The 16,939-nt window shown below is 35.3% G+C and overlaps 1 protein-coding gene across 4 annotated transcripts; it reads left to right on the forward strand.

The window, feature by feature from the left end:
- Positions 1-187: 187 nt before the first annotated feature.
- LOC110827178 (katanin-interacting protein) lies at positions 188-16,929 on the forward strand. 4 transcript variants are annotated; one of them, XR_002542241.2, is made up of 17 exons: positions 189-1,155; positions 1,750-1,860; positions 2,768-3,117; positions 4,138-4,382; positions 4,594-4,791; positions 5,758-5,895; positions 6,613-6,750; positions 7,178-7,313; positions 7,718-7,814; positions 8,154-8,319; positions 8,942-9,527; positions 10,552-10,691; positions 11,685-11,786; positions 12,243-12,388; positions 12,790-12,834; positions 13,263-13,463; positions 15,209-16,929. XR_002542241.2 is itself a non-coding variant. In XM_022058576.2 (16 exons), the coding sequence occupies exons 1-16, from the start codon at positions 1,055-1,057 to the stop codon at positions 13,408-13,410; spliced, it is 2,844 nt and encodes a 947-aa protein (XP_021914268.2). In that variant the 5' UTR covers positions 188-1,054; the 3' UTR covers positions 13,411-16,929. The 4 variants fall into 4 exon arrangements, 3 of the variants coding, with proteins under 3 accessions (XP_021914268.2, XP_021914266.2, XP_021914269.2); XM_022058576.2 differs by having other exon boundaries at positions 188-1,155; positions 1,753-1,860; positions 13,263-16,929; XM_022058574.2 differs by having other exon boundaries at positions 13,263-16,929.
- Positions 16,930-16,939: the final 10 nt, after the last annotated feature.

Raw genomic sequence — 16,939 nt, forward strand, 5'->3', positions numbered from 1 at the left:
TTGCTTGTAGGAAAGTAGGACCACATGTTAACAAGGGAAATAATGCAAGAGGGGTATAAGACCTATTATGTAGATTACCCATGGCACTACCATTTCCTCCTTTCTTTTCATGTTCCCAATGAGATTTATTTGTATATGTGGTAGTAAAAAAGTGCAAGACATACATATGTGGCATTCCATTGTTATCAGTGGCATTGAATGGCGACGGTGGATGAAGTGGAAAGGATGTGGAAGGAAGCATTTGCCATGATTTAAGGTATTGTCCTTAAAGTTTCTTGGAGAGACTCTGAAAAACTATAGCATATCATGGTAGGTGGTCACCAGGCCAAGCTTTGAATTAGAGACCTCTTGATTTTGAAGCAGGAGAGGTAACCAGTTTGTAATAGTACAATTTTTATTTTTAACATGAATGTTCTTGGTCTAGAGAGAATGTTGAAATGAGGGGATGCCAAGATATTAGCAGCTTTTGGGAAAGACGGGCTTAAATGGGAGCAATGAAAGGGCGAGCTCAGGCAATAAATGTGGCTGGTTAGGGTTGAACGACCGGGATTCTGTGTTTTATTTTAAGACGCTATTAGCAGAACCTTATACGACACTGATACCACAACCAGACCGACTCAGCCTTGGATGGGGTCCGCCTAAGATCCTAACCGATGGGAATAGCGGGTTCTTTCCCCATAGAAAATTTTACCGGCGTGTCAAACTCGCAACCGATTTCCATAAAATACCGACATTTCTCGTCCCCGTTATTGACGCATAAATATCCAACAAACTTCTCGTATTGTATTTTCCTGCAAAATGGCAGCTACTTATAACCTAGCAGTAGAGGGGTGTCCACATGGTTACCAACATCTCAATATCAAGTTGCAATATTCGTTAATATGTTATTAGTTTCCATGGTAACTGATATGCAAACGACAACTGTCTGAACGTAGTTGTAAACTGTATCGTGATTTGATTTAACTTATTTCTGTGCTGTAAATATGCGTAGTATGTCGTGACAGCTTGTGAAATGGAGAGTAGTGACTGACAGTTTCGTGATAGATTTGTGAAGATGAGTAATTATACAGAAGCAGCTGAAGCAGTTCGTAAAAGTGGGCATCTACAATCACCCTCTCATGGAAAAGTACCAAAATGGCTTGAAGACATGACTGAGTAAGTGTTATTTACTTCAGCGTTTTGTTCATGGTTATTTAACTTCTAGAGTAGGTTGATAAGATGAATTATGAAGTGAAAAAGGAATGTAGAAGGAAGTAGTCGTAGTACTATACCGGCATTCGCCTGGAGGGACTGAGGAAAACCACGAAAAACTTGGCTCATGATAGCCTGTGTCTAGACCGAGATTTCAACCAGGAAGTTGCTGTAGGGTGCAGAAGTCTGAACAGAAACTGTTTTGGATGTGCTGAGTGATGGACAGAAGTGTCACAGTTCATTGAACATTTTTATTACTTATCCTACACAAATTTAGTTGACAGCATTGAATCTTGAACTTGCACAGTGGCACTGGAAATACATGGTGCAAATTTTAAAATGTTATATTACAATATGCAAGGATGCAAAAGCATTAGAATAGTATACAGAAAGTACTGGGTGCTGTCATGAAAGTTTTTGACACTATAATTGCATGGCACCTGGGATTTGTATAGGCCTTGCTTAGTAGTATGATTTCTTAATCAGTTCCGTTTTAGTTGCAGATTTTAGAGTATTTTAATATACCTCTTAGGATGGTTGGTTTGAATTTTATTGCAGCAGTGTACAAAGAAATCAACCTAGATCATGGAGGCTTTCTCATGAGGACATGAACAATGGAGTTACCTCACTGCTGGACAATTTGCACCTAGAACATGATCATCTTTCAAGGTCTGAGATAGCATATTTAGTCTACTCTGAAAAAATCAACTCATTTCCTATATTTTTATTTCCCTGTAGATAAGAGAATGTAAACTAGGAGTGGTTATTTATACAGAGAGGCTAGATGATTTTATTTTGAAGTGACTATTGATTAGACAGTCTCATGATAAATATTCTACAGTTAAAAATCTTTTAAGTAGCGATCAATTATTTGCACTACCATAACATATGCTAGATAGACATATCAGAAGACATAATTATAATATTAATATTTAATTTGTGCTTAATGTACCAACTTCAATTTCTGTTCTCAAGGTATCAAAACACATGTTATACTGACTATGAATGTGAAGTGGATATGGCTTGATTTTGTCATACTCATTTGTCTGCATAATAAATACAAAAAATAGAGATTTATAAATTGTATGCATTTTTCAGATTACAGCACTTTCTGTGTATTATGTGTGAACAAGCAAAAATTATTAAAGAATGCTGTTTTCAATATAATCTTAAGTTTGCAATGGGCCAGACTGAAGTCTTTTATGGGCTGTATTTTGCCATCGTCTTATGCAGACATTACCCAAGTCTGTATAATGTTTAGGATACAGGCTGGACAACTGGAGTTTGATTCTCTGCAGATGCAGGAATTTTTCCCTTCCCCACTGCATCCAGTGGGGTCCATCTGGCCTCCTATTCATTGGGCACTTGGAGCTTTGTTAACAAAAAATAAAGAAACCAGGGCAGCTGATGCTGGAGTTAAGAATGCATGACACATCATATTTTCACTCTCCCAGTACATCATGAGTTAATGTTAAGAAAGGTGGTTTAAATAGGTACTACTGTATTGTGAAATGTTTAAGATAAGTCTTCTCAAGTTGAATTAACTGGTTTTTTTATTGATATATATTTTTTTCAGTGATGAAGAGGTGATGATGCTACCACGTAACAGCTCTGCAAGGCATGGGAGACGAGCTGTGTCATCCCTCGGTACGAGGTCAGCAGGCAACAGTCCGAGGAAGCCTTCACAGCGTTTATCATCTTTGGGAGGAGAGGAATGGGTGGACATTGTTGTGCCATCTAATATTACAAATCAACAGAAGTCATTTCTTGAACATGCCTCTTCAGGTCACCATCTGTTGTCCAGAAATGCAGCTTCTGTCGGTACAAATTCCAGAGATGGAAGAAAACCTTCATTGGAAGAATCTTGGAGTTCTCTCAGTTTCTTTGATAAAAGGCATAAGGGACGGCTGACAGAGAAAGCAGAGGGTGAGTACAGAGTCCATTTTTCTATGCAGTGTACCTGCTGTAATCCATGAAATGACATAAGTGTACTCAACATTATTTTAAATAATGTATATTATGATCTGAATTATATATTAGTATTTTAACTTTTACTTTGATTGATTTTTGTCTGTTTATAAATTTTGGTATTTATATTGCCCAGTGTTAACTTATTAAAGTGTGTAATTTTACTTATTATTAGCAGTATTATGTATACTATTTTATTGCCATGTGTGTGTGAGTCTATGTCCCGCGCCGTAGCCGCGCGGTCTGAGGCGTCATGCTTCGGACCGGCGATACAGAATGCGTGCTGGTTCGAGTCTTGGGGGAGAAGAAATTTTCTCATGAGCTTTCGACCAGTGTATGGGACCGGTGCCAACCCAGCATCGTGAGGAAATTGGGGAGCTACAATGGGTAGCGTAATCCGGTCTACTAGTGCTATGTAAACTAGGAAATCTTTTTATTTTAGAAATTTTCAGTATATCTGGTGATGTTGTACAGATGTATTCAGCTCTCAGGATAATGTGTAAAAATATATTGGTGAATGTAAGTTTCATTTACAGAGTCCCTGGAATTATTTATGTAATTAATTTCATATCTATTTTTGTTACCATATACAATAATATTTTTATTTTCTGGTAGTACATAAATTATTTTTTCTGAATATTAACATACAAAAAATGCAATACTGATTTCAGTGGCTCAGATACTAATAAAGATATGTTGTGTAGTGAAATATCTGTAACTTGGGTTCAGAAATTTCTGTGTTTTTGATGTCAAAAGATGACTAAGAGAAGTCTGAGTGGACTGGATTGGATAGTATGAATGCACCTTTTTATTTTGTTGCTTGCTCTAAAATTTTTTATGTAGCAGTGGAATATTTCTACCATTTTCACTAACAATCTAGTCTTGGTTCTGTGTTTTAACAATTTATTGCATCCATTTTTGACAGACATCATATCGGTTCTGGTGATAGGCTTTAATGTGCCTTATATGTGTTTTCAGATGAACTGATTTCACCAGCTGGTTCTGACACAATGAACGGAAGCCTGTCTCCAGAAGGCGACACGGATTATAGTGGCAGTTCTCATTCCATAAACAGCTCTGACTCTGACTTTATCATTCCGAAACTCCCTTCAGGTTCCAAAATGGAGCTAAATATTCATTCAACTTGGGGTGACAGACATTATCTTGGCCTGAATGGTATTGAAGTGTATAGCAGCACAGGAGAGCCTGTGACTATAGCCAAGGTAACCGTAGTCACAGTTCAAGATTTTAATATGGCATTATAGATTGAATGTAAAAATGGTGTTGACATATTTTATTCGCTGAAGGATTCATTGTTCTTTGCAGAAGTTTTTGTTATTTGTGCGAAGTATTTAGATTCCTGTACCTGGACTGTTAAAGGTTCTTCCTACTGTAGTCCTCTGTATCCTTGATGTATGTCATTGACTATTTTAGATCTGGGCTGAACCTTCAGATATCAATGTGTTACCAGAATACAGCAATGATCCTCGAGTAGTAACCAATCTGCTGGATGGCGTGAATAGGACGCATGACGACATGCACCTTTGGCTTGCACCTTTTACTAAAGGTGCCAACCATTATATACATCTGCTTTTTAAACACAAGTTTCAAATAGCCATGATTAGGATATGGGTGAGTAGAATTTATATAAATATGATTACTAGAATGTTAATCATTATTCTCATCGGAAAGAGTTATAATTTTAGTTTTTAAATTAATTTGTATAAATAAAATCCTTTTGTATTATTTATTCTTTTGTCTATACTATCGTATCTAACAATCATCTTGTCTCTAATGTATGAGGGTTGGTGTTCATTGGTTCTGGAAAAGGATGAGCCTTTGTGTACATTATAGGAAATGACCATGAATTACTATTATAAATGAAAGTTGGAGCTTGTAATGTAACCTTCAAAATAATATAAATTATCAGATATTAAAACATTTTCTTCCTGTGTAATGTATAAAGTTTGACACTAGTTAGTAGGGCTAATAAATTCATTAATTTTCCAATTAATTAATAGTATAAAATTGTTGAAATGTTATGTTTTGTATAACCAGTTCTGTGCTGTATGGTCCACCTCTACTGACTGATTTAATTAATGTTCTCTGCAGTTGATACAAAATATTTAATTAGCCCACAAATTTATTTTTTTTTGTTTTGTAAATTATAGCCGGGTTGTATTTGGACCATGAAAATAAGTCAAAAGATAAAGTTGTTTTTGTGTCTAAGCACCACAACATGAAGGTATATATTTGAAGTGGTGGTAAAGCTCCACACATTTTTAACTTGGGAAGTAGATTGAGATGAGCAGTCAGCTTCATGCCCCAGCTACATTATTTGTGTGGGAAGTAGCTGGGGCCCAGAGCCAAATTGGATGTCGAGGCAACAAAGGATCCTCTTTTCAAGGATTCTAACTTGTCCAGGTCATAATCAGGCACTTAACTGACTGATCAATCTTGAACTCAAAAAATATGAATGTATTGATTAGGTTCATACGTTTTTCTGCATTATATGTGTAAAAACAGACTGGTTTGAAGAGTCAAGGAGGATTGAGAAAAAGATTTTTTCTAAAGGTTACTTAATTTTCTTCATTCCAGAATTACAATAAATCAAGAATTCACTCTTACAGAGGCGTAAGAGATGTTGACATCACACTGGATGGAGTGACAATATTCCGTGGTGAAATAGCACGTGCTTGTGGTGGGATCTTAGGTGGAATGGAAGCTTTTGGAGATGTATGTAAACATACCATAAACTCTTGTTGTGGTTTCTGTGTTGATGTGTTAATTTCCTGCTTATGAAAGTACTCTGAGCTTATAATGCAGGTTCATTATGTTACTCAGTATAGATTTTATAATATCCCTCAAAATTGTCCATTGGAAAGAATATGTTGAGATTGAAATTATTTGTCACATAAATTTCTAAAATTTTTTGCTTCAGTTATTTTTTATTTAAGTTCATAAGAGTTTTCGAGTGTAGTCAGAATTCATATTCTGGCCTCTATCTTAAGACAGATATCCAATACGTATCAGCATACTCTTTTATTAAACAATGCTATAATAGTGAAAATTTTTGAAATGTTGTGAGTAATTAAATGGTGAAATATATGTTTTTCCCACATTATCTTGATCCATAGAGAATTATATTCTATGAAGCTGATAGTCCATGTTAAAGGAGAGTGGCCAAATTTTACTTCTCATTAAATCAAATTACATCTTCTGTGGTGGGCATTCAACAGAGTTTTCACTGTGACGCCGCAAAAGAAATATAACATGCCTTCATTAGTGAATGTATATTATAGCTGTATTTTTTTATTATTTATCTGTAATTCAGCAATGAAATCAGATCATTAAATCAGGTTAAGTTTATTCAAATTTGTAATGTATTGTGATGCACTACTGCATTAGTAATAGTGCTTTTAGAAATATGTTTATATAATCTCTTGCTTACAGACAATTCTCTTCACCACAGATGACACAATACTTGAATTGATCTCACAGTATGATGAATCATTTTGCAGTCTGCTTAGTCAGGCTCAGCAAGATGTTGAAAATTACCGTGTGGAAAGACCAATCACTGCAGACAATGGCGTGAGTACACAGTGCAGTTCTTAGTGGGAAAATATCTAGTGTAAATTTTAATTTTTCACTTTAAAGCCACTCATAAATTATTGTCATAGGAACTCGGTGTTCTAACCTCTGTGCACTTGCATTTACAGAGAAAATTTTAATGATAATTTTCAGGTATTATACAAAATATGTTTGTCCATTTTATAGTTTGGTTTGAATATTAATCTGTTCTTTCAATATTTAGTAATTTGTAATTGATGACTGCATATATGAGATGTATTAGCCGTGTGTGTGTATTTTTGTGGTATTCCTGAATATATGTGAGGCATGTAATTTGATAAATTACCATACAATGAAGTCCTCTCTAATTATGAGTGAGAATATAATATTTATCTCTGTTAATGTTACAGAACATTTGTTGTAAGTTTGTACTCTCTGGTTTCTTCAGGATGAACGGCCATTTACATGTGCCAGGTCACATTCTGATAATTTATCGACAGTTGACAGATATCCTGGCATCCTTTTGGGAGGACAGAAACTGGAAATCAGCCTCATAGCCAACTGGGGACACTCTGCACTCATAGGTAGTAAAGATGAGATGGTGCAGTGATAGTCAGTAGAAGAAAAACATCTTATTATATATTTATTTTTATATTGTACCATATTTTATACAATGGAAACACTGCATGCTTGAGATCAGCTGTAACCTCATGCAAAGGCAACACACTACTGCCATATGTCAACCATAAGCTGATTGGTTATTGTGTCAACAGAATAGAATTGTACAGTAAATTTAAGGGGAGGCATGACGGATTCACCGCTGTTCCTGAGCACTAGATCATCAGGGCGTATGAAGGACCTTGGAGGTTAAGACACTCATGTTCTGAGATTTTAGCTGTCACCTGTGTTGTTGGACAGATGTGACAGTAGGGAAGATCCGTACTTTTAATTGATTTTGTTTTTAATTATGTTTTGGTTTGGCCTTCAGGACTAACAGGTTTGGAAGTCCTGGGAGATGAAGGCTCAGTTATTCATGTGGAACCCCAGTACCTGCAGTGCAGTGTTCTGTCACCAGATATTTACAGGTGCTGAAAGTAAAGTATTACTATTTTTTAACCTTGATTCTTATTATAACATATCAGATCTGATTTCTGTGGCTAATACTTTTAGTCATTGTTTCAAGAATCTTTGTGGCTTCTGTGGGCCTCTGCAGTGGTCAAGAAGTCCATGTCTGAGATGCAGGAACTTACCATAAGATTACAATAGGATTATGGTCAATGGAATATATGCATCTTAATATGAGCTCTGATATTCCTTAGACACTTAAAAAGTCAATTATACTGTTTTATATTAGTTATTTAAGTTGCAACAAAATTTCATGTCTGCCTGCCTTGGTAACTTGCTGTACTGACTCTGTATTCTAGGATAGTAGATGGAGTGAACATGACCACAAATGAGGATCATATGTGGAGCACACCATTCCTGGATGGTGACATGATTGTTCTAACCATCAGTTTCCCAGTTATTGTGTATATTGCTGCTCTCAGAGTCTGGAATTACAACTACACTGCAGACCTCACTTACTGTGGTGTAAGCTACTTATGACCATTTCATTACAGATAAGTATAGTCCACAGACCAGGAGAAAAGCCCTGCGGGGGGAAGTCGTTTCTGGGGCGGTGCAGGGGGAATGTTTACTATCAAGTGGACTAGAGGGCTGCTATTGGTGGGAAGTGTGATACGTCAGAGTTTTTCACTACTACACACAGACTGAAAACATCAAGCAGTTAAGAGTAGCGTGTAGTGAGTGTACCTCTAATGTGTTCTGCTGCTGTTGTGATAATATTGTAGATTAAATCACTGTGCCACTGTGAGGTAATCTTAAAGCTATACCCATTAGAACACATGAAAGCCTGTCGTCTGTTGTTCGTTCAGTAATTGTGTAACGAATGCTTTTAGGATGGGTCGTCACTCTCCGCGAAATCTTGCGCATGCGCGTACATCAAATTCCTAGCAGGTCTTTTCTCCTGGTCTGTGGACTGTACATTCATTCCTATACATTCCAGCAAGAATGATCTAAACTAGGTAAAGTTCTATAGTAGATGAGCTGTACACATAGCTTCAGTCTGCCTGAAATAATAGTTGGATTATAGCATGTATGAAGCAGTAAGTACTAATTTGATTAACAAATTTGATGATTGCTACACTTGCAGGTTAAACTGGTGACAGTACATTTAGATGGAAAGCTTGTGTCTCCTGGGACAGAAGGAGTCCTCACACTTCGTCGTGCACCAGGGAACTGCCACTTCAACTTTGCTCAGGATCTTAATCTGTCAGAACAGCCACCCTATAGTTCCACTGTCAATACCAACAGTGTCCATCAGAGTGCTGTGTATGATGGACAAGCCTATTACTCTATGCCACAACCTTCGACTAACAATTGTTATGATGACTGCCATCTTGGACTTCCCATAGTAAAACTCTCCCCCCCACGTGGTTCTGGTGATGGTGATGAAGAGAGACCAAGTTTAGTTTCTCATCTTTATTCTTCCATTACTACTAGCAGTATACGTAATGAAGAATATGGATCTGTGAGGAGGAACTCATTAGTTGTTGCATCACCACACAGTGAGAGTGGTCTCATGTCGGAGGATGAGGAATATGAATCACCAGTGATGCCCCAGGGGTTTGTGTTCCAGTTACTTATACTCTCGACATGGGGAGACCCGTACTATGTGGGACTCAATGGACTGGAACTGTATGATCAGGATGGGTACAAGATGAGACTGACAGAAAATAGTGAGTTAATCATCCATTCCATAGCTCAGACAAGCAATCATTCATGTACGAGTCAGATATGCTGTAAAACCTGATTGTAGGTTATTTACACTGCTTCGCATTTCTCGCATTCATGGTGATTATTATTTGAATACGTGACTAACTGAATAACTCCATGGAACAGAGTCCATGAAAAGTTGTCGTGTTGCCTAGTCACACTTGAAGATTTGGTACCATGGTTTTATCATTCTGGAGTTTTTTGACAGTGGTGTACTGAGGTCATTGTTGGAGTACATTGTTGCAGCAATGACTGTGGATGCCATTGTCGTATTTGTAATTCCTGTGGTTGCCATGCCGATGTCAGTGCCAGTGATGTGTGAATAACACCTTTGGAATTTTAGTGTACTTTAAATAGTACATGTTTATAATCTTGTTTTTTTTTTGTACATGCCCCATTTTAATAAGATATTTTTAGAGTAAGAAATCAATATAAAGTTTGAGTAGTGAGCTAAAATAATGTTAGGCCATTGTATATTGTTAATTTTTTCAGCCTATCAAGTTTTTATTCCAGTTTTGATAAATATGTGTTATCTTAATTGTTTACACCACTACTTTTGCACTGTGTGAAGCGCTGTTAAATTCATATCCTGAATATTTTAGACTTAAAGTTTTGAACATGCTTTGGCAAAATATAACTTTTTTTCTCTTCTGCTGAATGGTGTAGAGCAGTGGTATTCAACCTTTTTTGTTTGCATACCCCCAGATATAATTTCTCTTCAACTTTGTACCCCCAAAGTTGTTGGTGTATAATTCAAGTTATACATAGTATATAATCTACATCTAAAATAAATTAAACAAATTACATTACTGATTATTCAGTGTTTATCATGAAATAATATATATATATTTTTAAATGTCACCCCCTAAGATGTCTTCGCATACCCCAGGTTCAATACCAATGGTGTAGAGGTTATGGATTATGTGAGTAGGAATAGTAATTAGACTGCATTGTCATGAATAGGGCAAACTGATAATTTCATTCCAGACATTGGAGCATATCCAGACAGTGTGAATATACTAGAAGGAGTAAGTGGTGATGTACGAACACCCGAGAAGTTGGTTGATGGCGTGAATAACACTTTGGATGGTCGCCATATGTGGCTAGCTCCCATTCTTCCAGACCAGGTACCCGTTTATTTTGCGTACCGGACAGATGTATTGCAGTAGTCATGATAACACGGTGAATGTGTTAAAGTAATTTTAACAATGGATTATGCTGTAAAGTTTTTATACAACATGTATCTGTATGTATATATTCTTTAACTAATAATTTTCTAGGTTATGTACTGGATCAGATGTGATAATTATATAATGGTGGTAGAATGACAAAGTATGCAGACTGCCAGTATTTTATATATTTTAACCATACTTATTAATCATAGGTGCAACTTCCCTTGACAACAACAGAAATCTTCTAATTGATGAAAAATACAGTAGGAACCTTAAAATGTAATTGCCATTTTCATCAAGTAAATAGTGTTAAGATTATCAATTGGACTGCTTACAGCTTAAAGGAGTTGTCATGAGTTTAATTGTGGTTACTGTTCCCATATTATTTGTTGAAATCAGTATCCATGTGGATAATGGAACTATAAAGCATAATTGCAGTTTGCTTTTGTTGCATACTGTTACTGTTAAATGTAAGGAACCTTTCTTTCTGTTTTGAATGTTTTTAATATTATTTTTTATATATATGCCTTGAATTTAAAAAGTGCCTCTTTTCTCAATTTTTTCCCTACTGGAATGGTGTGTCTGTATCTGAATGAAGGAAGGGGTAGATTGGTGGATGAAGAGAGATGCGGCTGATTAATATGGGATTTGGAGAAAGGTCCATGTTCCATTGGAATATTACAGATAATAGAATCCGGATTTGTATTACTTGACCAAGTGTATATTACTTCACTTGGAGCAGTTTTAGTAATAAATCTGGTTTTTTGTGGCATTTTCTGAAACATTGAAATGTTATAAAATTGTAACTACACTACCATGAACGGAGAATTATACTCCTACTGTTGCTAATGATCAGTTTACTAATCATTTGAAGGTACTATTCAGGGATATAACATTTCCAAGAACTCTATTTTAATTACAATTTGAAAGAATTATATCTTGTTTCAGTTGAATCGAGTATACATTGTGTTTGACTACCCTGTAACTGTGTCCATGATAAAGCTGTGGAATTATGGGAAAACTCCCAGTCGAGGTGTTAAGGAATTTGGGGTGAGTGTAGAGACATTGATTTGTTTAATTATTTCTTTTTTCAAAAGAGAAAGGTGTGATCATTCGAGGAACAGGAGACTTGTTCAGTGTATCACATTTTCTGTGTAATCTTTATTCTGTAGTTACGGTGAATTTGAAGGGTCATGTATATTTTTGAGATTACTGTACAGGTTTCTTTGGCTTCGCATTCTTGCTTTGCAGATACTCCACATGTCATGTGAAAGAAAACAAAGTTTGTATGAAGTACAGTACACTGAAAAAATAATTGTCTTCTAAAACAAAGAAGTAGATCACCCGTTTTTGTTTTGAATTTGCCCTAAAATAATTGTCATTACACATTTTTTCAATTATATTACTTTGCTGTACTACCTGAAAATTGCCACATATCTGTAAGTGATTTCTGAATCACAGCTTCAAAATTATTGACCTGTGTGTTGGATGTTCTCTGTTTGACAGATACTTGTAGATGACCTGCTGGTGTACAATGGTGTCCTTGATAAGGTTTCAGGAATCTCAAAGATGTCAGTTGAAGTTCCTTACAGAACTGTCCTGTTTACAGCAGATAAAGAATTACTGAAGAGGGAACACAGTACTCAAATTCGGTGAGTGTACCTTACAATCTTCTTTCTTGAACCTTGTTTTCTCAAACATAAGTGCTTCATAAAAACGTCCTTGTCACTGAATTAATAGTCAGTGATCTGGTATGATCACTGTTTTGAGGCTGGATTTTTGATGCAAGTAATATACAGGATTGTGAATAAGTCACTTCATTGAGACAGTTCATTTGCATGTGGTACTTTTCAAGTACAGGTAGCCCTCGATTTGTTCAATGTGCGCCGATTCAGATTAACGCCAATTTTGAAACCAGCAAGTCAAAAAGTGAAGAAAAAAATACTATTATTTATAACGTTTTACAGTGTATCTCGTACTGATTCTTATACTACATAAATAATTCTATGAGATGTTTTACTGTTACTGTGATTCACAACTTTCAATTTTTCAGGTGTATGATGAAGAATAAGGAGAAGATAAGGTTAGGGTATTCTAGGTAATTACACTGAAGCCTTATAAAAGTGTTCTTACTTCCAATGTTTATTCTTCTGGATTTAATATAAACAATATAATTGTTTTCCACATACATAGTTTTCTGATTGTAATATCCTGCTTATAGTAGTGTTTTAAATATGTGGCTTGTGCTCTGTCTTATTTACTTGTTTTAATATTTTCCATATTATTTGTTTTCATAAGTGATTGGCTTAAACAACTGAGTTAGTAACCATTTATAATATAAAATATGATTTACTAAACATCTTTTTCATCATATTTTGTTCAATTATTGGGCCCATTATATAACTAAAGATTTTTGTGTTGATTCTTGGTTAGGTTCTTTTAAAAGGAAATGCAGCCCAGTTTGGACACTACTTGGTACTACAAGAATTTCAGGACAATACAATAACTATTTAACTTTTTCTGTAGGAACAGCAGTTATGGTTATGGTGTTCAACTACTTAATGACCACCAGAGAGTGACATCAGGTGGATCATGCATCTCTGCAGATCAGTCGCAGCGGCCCCATACTTCCCTTGTTCCAACCACACGTAGCAGAAGCCTGCATGACATGTGACTACTTGCCTCTTGTATGATTATGTTGGGTGTGCAAGTCTGCTGAGGACTCAGGTATACCAGGTTCAACTCCCATGTCACATCACATCATTGTTTACACTGGCATATATCTTACGTGTACGGCTTCGATCATAGTCTTGGTCTGTTAATAAAATTAGAAATGAAGTGACATACACAGATTTTAAAATGATTTGGTCAAAATTTTTTAGGAACATGGACAGCATGAAGGCATTTATAGCACCTCTGTTTGGGCGAACATTTTAAGTGGATTTATCGTATTACTCTATTCTTGTTCATTGCTAATGTCTGTGAAATTGAGTATTTCATTACAGTTTACATTCTTGTTAGGTTCTTCTAGAAGTATTTACTTGAAGTTACATATTTCAAAATCAATTTTTATAAGTATACGACCAATTTATGAAAACAAATTTAGGAGTACTTATGCTTCATTCCTGAGACTGTCACATAAATGAACATGTTGAATTTTTATGTAGTTGAAAAATGTGTTATATTACTGATGTGATAAAGAGGGGCAGACAGTCTGGGTATGTATTGGATGTCATTAGGTTTGTTTTGATATACCGTATGTACATAACACATACCATTATTCTTTTCACAAAAAATAGCCATTTCCTTCCCCCCTTTTAAATATATGTTTCATGTGTTAACATGCACCTTAATTTTAAGAATGAATAGTTTTGAAATAGCTGCGTTTATTAACTAGCTGCTTTCAATGATGGAGTGATGATTGTGTTGAGCTGTTGATCTCATGCATAAAGAGATTAATAAAAGTGGCCATATATACTGCAGGATTTTGGCTTGTTAGCTTCCACTGTCATTTATCTTGACATTTTTTATTGAAAATTAACTGTAATAATTTCAAGATGTAAGCTGCTAAAACTGCTTTGTGTGTGTATTAAATTAGAGACTGTTAATGATCTGAAAATGAAGAAATGATCTAACGTACCGTCACGTAGTATGCAATTATGAAAACTAGGTTAGGAATCAAACATATCTGTCCTTTTTAAGAATATGTAAGTTGGTTAAAGAGATTTATATTACGTCTGTCAAGTATGACATTTGTGTCCATATATTAAAATTTGCCTTTTTTGCATATTATAAAAAATATTTGAAACAGAATTAACAAAGGAGATATATCTCATTTGCCAAACCTTACTCTTTTTACACCTTATAAAGGATTTTTTTCTTTTTCACAAGTGACCTGAATAAAATCAAAATAACTTATAATATAGTATAATATAATTAAATGTATTTTTAGAATCATTTTGTAAGAATCATCTAAAATGTGTCTTGTGAGTGTTCCGTCCACTTGCACGAAGTACAGAAATATGAGTTAAAGCAGAATCATATCAACTTCTAGTAGGATTTGAGGTTCTCGTGGTGGTGAGTATAAAGATGGGAGTCTTCTGGGTTGTAGTGCCCTGATTGCCCTAGTGATGGAGGCAGCAAGAACCTCTGAAGCAAAGGTAAACGTCTTCAAGGCTACATATAAACTCTTGACTCAGTTTCTGTAAATTTAGATTAATTTTGTTTGTCATTGAAATGTGACTGGAAATAGTTGGTGTTATACCACTCTTTCCAATAATAATCATCAAATTATAAGAATTACTTTTGTAGTTATGCCATATTTTCAGATATATATTGAAATATTTTTTTTTGCATCTTACTGCAATTTGTTGTGACATACATTATCAGACACTCTCTATATTCAGAAAAGTACTTATTGTGTATCCAAAATTTTATGTATTGTTTCACATAACTTGTACATTATTTTCTAGAAGGGAAGTAACTCTCTAACTACAGCAGGTCAGAAGTACGTAGATGGAAGGAAGGCACTTCTTTGTTATTACAAAAAAGAAACCATATGGATAAAACTTTTAGTGTTGTGTCCAGTGTTTGTTTATGAAACCCTGTTTTCTTAGATGATGTTTATGAAGTATGTTAAATAATGTGATTGCTTTCAGACTTTTGTATTAGAGACTTTATTATTGTTTATTTATAAAATGTTTCTGGTACTATCAGTCCATTTTAGTGATTGGGTTATCAAAGATGTACCACTTTCACAAGTCACAGTATTAAGAGTCATCAAGAAATGTGAAACTATTATGGCACATTGATTGGCTTTTTTTTATGTTTCGAAAATGTAGATCACTTCTGAGGTTCATTGGATCTCTTGAGGGCATTTGGTTCTTACTGGTGCATACCTAATCTGTCTCTGAATTTTATATCTTGAACTATTGTGAATTGTGTTATGACATCGCTTTGAGTAGTGATACAAATATTAGCAAAAGTGAAAATGTTATGGTTCTGCATGTTAAATGTAATAAGTAGGTATTTATAACACTCAGATTGGTCGGTATTTCTATAGATTGATTATGAAGTCATTACGTATTAAATTAAAAATCTGTACTCCTCCCCCAATATTGTCAGGGTGATTAAGTCGAGAAGAATGAGATGGGCTGGGCATGTAGCGCACATGGATGGGGCAAGAGGTGTGCACCAGGTGTTGGTTGGGAAGCCTGAGGGGAAGAGACCGCTGGGGAGACCTAGACGTAGATGGGAAGAGAATCTCAGGCGGGATCTATGGGAGATAGGAGATGAAAGAGACTGGATTTTGTTGGCCCAGGACAGGGTCCGGAGGAGGCTTTGGTTAATTCGGTGATGAACCTTCGGGTTCGGTAAGCCATCTAGTTAGTTAGTTATGGCCTCATATGTGTGAAATACAGTAGTTTATGTGGTTAATGTGATCTCTACAATATTTTAAATTAATTTTCACATATTTCATGATATAATAAAGACAAACTCAGGGGAAAGTATTTGTAACTGCAATAAGAAACATGATGCCATCATTCTGTTGATGACAAGTTGAATCACTAAATGTAGGTTACTTGAAGTGTTCACAAGTGTAACTCAGTGTTTGCCAAGAATAGTCGCCATCTTATGTTACTAGCATACTATTGGCTGGATATTCCATTGTATGGGGATTAGACGGGCACTATTCAAGAGCACAGAAAATATGAATTTTTAATAATTCCTGATAATAGAATATACCAAAATATTTATAATATCTTATTGGATTTAGAATAACCACTGGTGTGGGGATCCATGTCTCTTTTATGTCAATCCATTTTTAATGTACATGCAACTTGGTGATAAATGGATTTTATATTTTTGTGCTTGTCTGCATTGAATTTCTTTTCTTTTGAAACTTTTTGTACCCTGTCTGTTATTTTGTATGGTTATATGTTACAACTACATTCAGAGCACTGGTACATGACTTTTTGCTCGGTTAGTGTTTTGTGAATCATATGTACATCTCATTCGAGCTTTTGTAAGTGTATGCAATTTTTACTACCACTTTATATGGCTAGTTATTATATACTTGCTGTTTCATGTTACAAAAACAGATTACATGTCATTAAGAATAGAGAATATCAAAAATATAGTCAGTTTAACATGTTATTTTCTGGATAATGTGAAAAATGAACTGATTTGTATATATGAGTGTT

Source organism: Zootermopsis nevadensis, unplaced genomic scaffold, assembly GCF_977971745.1.
Source record: "Zootermopsis nevadensis isolate Lab colony 2312 unplaced genomic scaffold, Znev_1.0 Znev_ptg000003l, whole genome shotgun sequence".
Taxonomy (NCBI): Eukaryota; Metazoa; Arthropoda; class Insecta; order Blattodea; family Termopsidae; genus Zootermopsis; species Zootermopsis nevadensis.

Bases quoted from the DNA above. Each gene is read 5' to 3' on its own strand.
- LOC110827178 (XM_022058574.2), top strand. From the start codon at position 1,055: ATGAGTAATTATACAGAAGCAGCTGAAGCAGTTCGTAAAAGTGGGCAT. The intron at 8,320-8,941 runs GTAAGCTACTTA...CTACACTTGCAG, and splicing joins CAGACCTCACTTACTGTGGT to GTTAAACTGGTGACAGTACA. The intron at 12,835-13,262 runs GTAATTACACTG...CTTTTTCTGTAG, and splicing joins ATAAGGTTAGGGTATTCTAG to GAACAGCAGTTATGGTTATG.